The sequence below is a fragment of the Coffea eugenioides genome, chromosome 6 (assembly GCF_003713205.1).
Source record: "Coffea eugenioides isolate CCC68of chromosome 6, Ceug_1.0, whole genome shotgun sequence".
NCBI lineage: Eukaryota > Viridiplantae > Streptophyta > Magnoliopsida > Gentianales > Rubiaceae > Coffea > Coffea eugenioides.
The window spans coordinates 43,087,069-43,094,992 of NC_040040.1; the positions used below are offsets into that span (position 1 = coordinate 43,087,069).

The 7,924-nt window shown below is 36.0% G+C and overlaps 1 protein-coding gene across 1 annotated transcript; it reads left to right on the forward strand.

Annotated features, from left to right (window-relative positions):
- The first annotated feature begins 283 nt into the window (after window positions 1-283).
- Window positions 284-7,127, forward strand: LOC113774726. Its single transcript, XM_027319337.1, has 4 exons — window positions 284-561; window positions 2,529-2,662; window positions 4,128-4,577; window positions 6,237-7,127. Exons 1-4 carry the CDS (start codon window positions 487-489, stop codon window positions 6,646-6,648), a joined length of 1,071 nt encoding a protein of 356 aa, XP_027175138.1. The 5' UTR covers window positions 284-486; the 3' UTR covers window positions 6,649-7,127.
- Window positions 7,128-7,924: the final 797 nt, after the last annotated feature.

Below are 7,924 nucleotides of genomic sequence, written 5' to 3' on the forward strand. Positions count from 1 at the left end.
CTCAGATAATTTCTTGATTTAATTTTTCGCTTGATTTTTATGAGATTTTGCTATATTAATTTTTTAAAAATTTATTACTTCTAGATTTTGCTGTCTACATTCATCAGTTCAAATGATTTTTTTTTATAGCAATTGGATGCATATATGAAGGTGCATCCATCACTAGTATAAATAATTACACAACAGTATAGTTTTTGACTGCCAGAATTACCCTATAAACATCATAAACATGGCCTCAAACAAACATATATAAGTCCTAGAAAAACGAAAACCTTCCCAAAAAGAAAAGAAAATCATTAAAAAAAAAATTCCAATTATCCTCACCCAGAGAGACGGCCACTCGGCCATTGCCTCCCAAAACCGCCCCCCAAATCACCACCGTCCTCCGCCGCCTCGGTCGCCACCTGAAGAATTCCTTCCTTCTCTCTCTCTCTCTGTTTCGGGTTCGCCCTTGTTTTACCAAAACGGGACCCCATCCGGCCCAAAATGTATTCTGTGATAACTGGACCGGGTCGCGATTTTCTTAACTCGGGTTCTAGGAATGATCTTCCTTTTTCTCAGGTAATGTGGTTCCATTCATGTTTTATTTGTCGTTTTATTTTTGAGAAAGTTGTCATTTTGGATGAATTTTGCTGACCCTTTTTCTGGTGTTTTTACGGGGTTTTGGAATTCGATTAGTTGGGTGCTTTGTCTGTGAAATTTTTAGCTGGGAAGTTTGTATGATTACTTTTGAAGAGGTAAAAGTTTGTTGATTAATGTTGAGTGGACGTGTTTTTTATTGAAAAATTATATGTTTAAAGGAAATGGTAAGTTTAGAGGTTGTTCTGGACTTGGGTCATATATGCATTGATGTTTTAGGGTTTATTGGATAGGAAATTTTCTGAAAAGGATGCCTTTAGAACTCTGATGGATAAAGAGACACAATTTTGGACGATTTATTATAAAGGGCATTTAGCGGGCCAATTTACAGAATGTAGACTTTCTCTGTAATGGGTAATGCTTCAGAATCTTTTGATTTTGAGGGAACGGTAATTGTAATGAAAATTAGAGCTAGCTTTTACTAAGAAAATTAGGAATAGAAGTTGATTCAGTAACATGGATAAGAAAGAAATGATCAGCAATGAAGGAAGTGGAGATTGAGGAAGAAACTTGTGGAGAAAGTAAAAGTTCCATTCACCGCCAAAAAGGTTTACAAAATTTCAGAGATAATGTGATGTCATACTACTAAAGCTACTTATCCTAATGAAATAGAAAAAAACATATAATGACTCTTGCTGAACTGGCATTCTAGCTAAATTGTGTGAAACTCGGAAACTAAACGCGACAAAACTGTAAGAAAAGGACAGTTAAAGCAACTAACTCTTAACATTATTATTTCGCCAAAATGACTTTATTTTGAGCTACTGACTTGCCAATTGATGAGACTGGTACTTTTGTTATGTAACAAAATGCATCAATACATTTTGTACAAATGTCAATTCATATGCCTTTATTATAGCTGCAAATAATGCCCGTGCCCTCTTTATTAATTAGGACTACAAGCTCTTCTTCTACACTATTTTCCGTGTTCGTATATGATCTTGACCAATTTTACTTCCTTCTTGATTACTATTATAGTTGATTGAGTGTAGAGGCATAATTTAGTTTGCTTGATATCATATTTAGGTGCTCAAATCATGCTCAAATCAAGCTCAAACGCAGCATAGGACTTGTTTCCAATTAAGCTTGTTTCTACTGCCAACAAATGTGTAGAAAATAGTAAGCTAATCAAGATTAATAAATCAAGAGCTATTGATTAATATTTTGAGCTTAAACATGAAGCTTTGAGCTCATCAAGAATCTGAACCAGACCTGATGAGGGTGATTCTTATCTCAGCTGGCTGAGTTCAGTTAAAGTTCTAATCTTTTGGTTTATTGATAACAACTAGAATGCAAGTTTTAGCTTCTTGTTCTTAATGAGTGTTTATTGAGAACTGTGCAGTTAATGTTGCTCAGATGCCTGAAAGCATTATACTGCTTCATGGTAGAGTTGTTCTTATTTGTATACTCCCTCCAATAATGATCATTACATTTTGAGATTGCTGCTTTATCAATAGTGAATGTTTAGTGCCAGATTTTTCTCCAGATTCCCAATCTATCATTCCAAAGTAATGCTTCTAAATGCTAAAGGTAGCTTGACTGAAGAGAAGGCCAGACTTTTAATTTGCTTTCAAAAATTTTTTTTTATTTAATTTGCTTTCAAATGTTGGAAAGGAAATAGTGCGAATTTGCATGTTGTCATTGTTGTCCTTATGTCTCAGCATGAAAATCTAGTCAATGTTTGACTGGCATATGTGTGCCCACCAGGGTAAAAAATTTATTACCTTTCGAAAATGAAGGGTACAAATTGGAAGGGGGACTTGATATCTCTGGTAATCACAGGAGTTTTGGGACAGACCAAATATGAAAGCACGACAGTATCAAAGAAACTGTGGGAATATATTTTCTTCTTTTGCATTATATGCTGATGAGTAATTGGTATCTTTCAGGCTTCTCAAAAAGTGTTTCCATCTATGCGTATATTGTGGAACTGTGGCAGCAAGCTGGAATGCTCCAGAAGAAGTAATCATGCCGTTGGCCCTAAAGCTAGGTTTACCTCCCTAAAATGCAAATCTTGTTTAAGGTTAGAGGTGGTCCCTCGATTCTGTTGTGTTTCCGTAACTCTAATTTTTCTACTGCTTTTTTTTTTCCTTCTGCTTTTTGTCGCTGTTCTTTGTGCTAAAATTTCATGGTTATGGTTGGCATTTCCAAGTACAGAACCCTAACTGCTGGTCCGCAAACCAACTCTGCCCCGCAAACTGTATTTTATTTCAATTACAAGTATATCAGGACTAAAATTTAGAGTTATCTTCTCGAAGTTTTACTTTTTGTATGCCCTATAATGCCCTCTAAACAATTGAATTTTTTCTATAAGTCCTTCCTGCTAACATATCGGATCTATTACAATTTTTTGAAAATGGACATTATTTAAAGGTGAAAGTCTATAAAATCGTGAATCCAAATGCACAGACATGCACATAATGTTCCTGCTGAGTCTGCACTACAATCTTAACTCAAGGGACATAATTTTCTAGCTCATCCCAGGCCATGATACCACCTGGTGCTTAGTATATTGAACCTACTGGTGTTGTGATACAATGATCTCACCCAAATCATTGGATATGGTCTGATATTGTTAGATTGATCTAGCTTCAATTAGTAGGAAGGGACAGTTTCTTTTATGATAGTGCATACTCATTCTTGCCTCTGTTATTAATTATCCATCTTGGATACTTGTATGATGATGCAAGCGCTATTGCTGTATGATGTTTGCAAATAGAAAAAAATTATTGAATTTGTGAGAGTTCTTTTGTGAGGTGAAGTTTTTTGTGACCTGAGTTTACTTTTAATTCTATAATACAACTGATCAATGTTTAAAATGAGAATTTTGTTCTTTATAGTGTCCAGCTTATTTTAATTCATTGTCATTAGCGTTGCTACCATTTAATTCTATTCTTACTGATGCTTTTTTTTTTTTTTGAAAAGTTATTCTTACTGATGCTTGAACTTTAATTCCATTCAAAGCACTGGAGAATGAAGTCATCTTCTATGCACATGATTAGCTTTCGATGTTCTTTTTTAGCTTAGATCTTTGACTGAAGTCTTTTAGCAGGAACATTATTAACTTTTCATCTGTGTTTTTGGAAGTGAATAATATTTCATTACTCAGTGATAGAAGCAATATAAACCATGAAAATCTGAACTCCTGCAATGATATTATTATTATGAGTGCTTCCTTGAGGAATTTAATCTTCTTCTTTGTTCCTACATTGGACCAATGATGTTCTTTATCTTGATGGAAGTATTTTGGTATTTTAAACGAAAATACAGATTGAGATATGTGTTGGACAGAATTTATGGCCAACATTAGTTTTCTTTTTCAAAATCGTAAGAAAGTGGGATATGCTTTCCTTGCCAAGAGCATTATTTGCACTTAAATTTGAGAGTGTGAAGTTGCTGTTTTATCAGTTTCTAAGAAACATCTGAAGGCCAAGGGCTCTAACTGGAAAACTACTATGCTTCAAGCTGATTAGATGAGTTGTTTGCAGGGTAGGCACCCCTTTTACACTTGGACCAAGGAAAAAACTTCTAAAGTTATCGGCTTTTAAAAGCAATAGCCAAAACGATGGACCTGGGGGCAGGCCTACTGGGTCAAAGTCCTTGAAAAATTCTGTTGGTCTTTCTTATGTACCACAAGATGGTGAAGCAACATTGGTGGGTTCTCCAAAGCCTCAGAGTGATCCCACATCCTTCTCTTCAGAAGCAGAATCAACAACAGGTTCCTTGGTGATACAAAATTTATTCAAAAGCTGGTTGATGCTACTGCGGAGTCCACCATCCAACCATGTTATAGATGAAGGCCTGGAAGAGTCATCCTCATTGGGGACATCACAAAATCAAGATGCAATACTGCAGAAAGGAAGAATCAACATTCTGAAGATGATGTGGTGCTACTTTTTGAGTCTGGATGTCACAATAAAGATACCTTTAGTGATATTGTAAGTTTGTTTTTTCCCCTCCCTTCTTCTCTATATAAAGATGCCACTTATCTGATGCTTCAGATATGTAAATATTGCTACTGTTGTATTGCCTCATGGTGTTTTGCTTATCATTAACCTAAACAAACCCTAGCAAATGGAAAACCGTACACTACAAGTTTTAAGGGAAGGAAAAAGATAGTAACAACTGAACTTGTTTACTCCTTTTTAATTTGATGCTCATGCCAGATCAAGTAGTCATTGTTCTTCAACATCGAAAAGTATCAGCTTTCTTGGTTGTTTCTAAATGGACAGTACTTGTATGCTGAAATGGACAGAAAAACTACACTTTATCCTCTAACAGCAGATTTCAACATTTTTACCTCTAGATAAACAGTCTAATATAGTCTTCTCTCCTCCAGAGTAATATAATACCACTGTTAAATGGTTACAAACTTGCTTAAGCTGAATCTGGTAGTTGATTGCAATGCTTTGATCCAAATAGTAGAATATAATCACCCACAAAAGTTAATATACCACAATCTCCACGGACTCGACTAGTCTCATACATAGTCTAACATTTAGCTTTTAGTTAGTATTAGGTGTTTGAGTCTCACAGACATAGTAATCTTCTAGGTGTAAACTTCAAGTAACTTCCGACTTTTCTGTTCGAAATGACTGTCAAAATGGAGGAGTGACTTATATTTTACTCTTTAAGATGTCTAGGAGTTTGTTTGAGACTCTCTATAGTGAAAAGGCTAAGATCTTACCTGTGTATGTTTTTATGTTCCTCTACTTTGTTGCTTATTCTTTCTCGGTAGTTTGGACTGAGGGATGGAGGGCTGCCAAAGACGGTTAATAAATCATAAGCGTTTAAGTAAGCAATGGGTCTGTAAAGCTACGTAATTCTCTTGCTTGCATGACGAGGAGAATCTATCAAGTTGTATGATCTACATTCCTTTGGAAGTTGAGTTTTGGAATTTGAATTCTTAACACAAGTTATCAATTGAATATGCAAAGAGATTCAAAGGAAATTATGGGATGGAAGTTTCTTGTACAAAATCTTGACTTCAAGTCTTCTTGATCTAGCGTGCTTAATTCAATTTTAGGCCTTAAAATTCAAGCTAGATAAAATATTAACTACACTGCTACAACTTTCGAAGAATCAGCCCTCTATTTTGGAGTCGACTGTCTAGAGGAGGTGGATAGCTTCACCCAGAAAGTGCTCTCACACTCTTCAATTCCCCTGCATCCCTTCTGCTCAGGTGGTAAAAGAAAAAGAAGACACAAGCACTTGCATATAGGCATGCACATGCTCACACAATGTGCCAACCACACAGATGTCTTGCCAAATAGATTATGCATATAGGCATCTCACTGTCACTCACAATTATCTTAGGCAAAGTACAGATGAGCAACAGGAATATATCGATAGTGCTATCCTGTAGAATTTTTCAGACTCTGTCACTGTTGATTCCTTGTTGTGTTTCATGCATAATCTAGTGCTTTTGCTTTATCCCTGGCAGTATCTTGGTGTAGAAACACCGGATGCCGCCAGTATGATGGCTTTGTACAGAATGTAATTCCTGTCAATCATTATGCTTTTGTTGCCTCGTCTGATTATTTTCTCACAAGAAGGTTAGGGATTCACATTCAGTCATGTTTTTCTTGCATTTGCAGCATACCCTTGTATCTAGCAGTTAATATAATTTATGGAGCTGAAGTTTCGAGAGAGTTGACCCCTTTATGGGTTTTGGGGCCATTAATTGCTGCTCTATATGTTAAATTATGGCGTGGCATAGGTGCACTTTATGTTTTCAGCTTCAAGCAGACGGTTAAACTGCTCATCAGCTTACCAACCTGGTATTTGGTAGCTCATGACTATATTGGCAATGGGAAGCTTAATCAAGTTGTAGGACATTTATTTCAGCCTCTGGTAGATCTCAGGAACATGGATTACAAAGAGGCATCTAAAAGAAAGCTGAAAGAATTGGAAATCTTTGTGGTGGAGAAATACCTGGACTTTGTGGAATCAATTTGGCCTTACTACTGCAGAACGATCAGATTTCTGAAGAGAGCAAATCTGATATAGGTTTTAGCTGCTTGTAAGTTGAGAGAGATTTGATGAGTAAAGCGGACAGAAGTTCTGGGGTTTCTTGGTTTTTTCTGGGTCCTCTTCTCTCCTTTATTTTTGTTTGCAGAGTATAGATTAACCTAGGTTATCCTTGGGAGTTATACCTCATTTTGAGCTTGGGGCAAATGATCCCTTGAGCACTTGGAGGATCGCAGCAGTGATGCAGTTTGATGTGATTCATGTTTTTATCACCTTTCTGGCGAGCCGGTGTATATTAATCTCAATTGAACTTGCTTCAGTAGGTATTTCGGCTCTTTCCAGTAACTTGCTATTGGACTTTTAAGGATAGGCCATTTGTATATCTATCGACATCTGTACATTTTACAGCCAAAAGCAGCCGTTATTGGTATCTCAATTATTTACTCAGTCTAGCTATTGGCTCATGAACTTTCTTTATGCAAATATCTATTTTGCAGTTACTCATCATGATTTAGACAGCATCATCCATAATACAGTTAAAAGGAGATGCAATATTTGTTGATTTACCCGTTGTCTTTACATTATATCTCTGCCTTCTTTTTTTTTACAGCTCAGTGGGGTTTGTTTATTTATTTCACTCGATGCCAGCATCTGGTGCTGCCAGATACTCTTGATTTTTTTGGTACAGTGAAAGTTCATAGGAGAAACAGGTTTTTATAGCTTTTTCCTTTTTGTTCTTCTTTTCTGGTTAAAATCATAGCTGTTACATTTCTTCATTTACTTTGCTCCTCGAAGCTCGAACATGACTATCTATGATAGACATGCCGTCCTGTTTGTTTTAGTTCCAGGATAATTTCAGAAATCTCTCATAGAGTTTGTCTTAATATCATTTAGCTCTTCTTAGTTTATAGAAATCTCATTTAGCTCTCTTAGAATGACAACTTGTATAACATTTCTTATCCTTATAAGTAAAGTAATATTAAAAACTCTAATATAATTTATGAGTTTCAGAACATGAAAAAAAAAGAGGACAAATAGGGTAGGAATTCAAACTTATAAGCTGAGGGGATGTAAGTGCAATAAGTACTAGTTGCAACATAGTTTAGTAACCAAAAGGCGGTTGCTCGCCACAATGACTTGTGAAGCTGCCTAAACAGTATGAACAATGTTTGAAACTAAGCTGCCTAAACGGTATAAAGAAGGTTTGAAAATAAGCACAATTATTTTGCAGCAAAAAGGGAATTAAACCTTCGATTCTTTCCTATAAAGGAAGCTGAAAACCACGTCTTCTGCCAGCCCTTCCAATGATCCTTCA

What these genes read in the sequence shown, in the direction of transcription:
- LOC113774726 (XM_027319337.1), top strand. Translation starts at nt 487, where the DNA reads ATGTATTCTGTGATAACTGGACCGGGTCGCGATTTTCTTAACTCGGGT. An exon ending in AAATGCAAATCTTGTTTAAG is followed by an intron (nt 2,663 to 4,127) that starts GTTAGAGGTGGT and finishes AGTTGTTTGCAG; the next exon opens with GGTAGGCACCCCTTTTACAC. An exon ending in AAGATACCTTTAGTGATATT is followed by an intron (nt 4,578 to 6,236) that starts GTAAGTTTGTTT and finishes TTGCATTTGCAG; the next exon opens with CATACCCTTGTATCTAGCAG.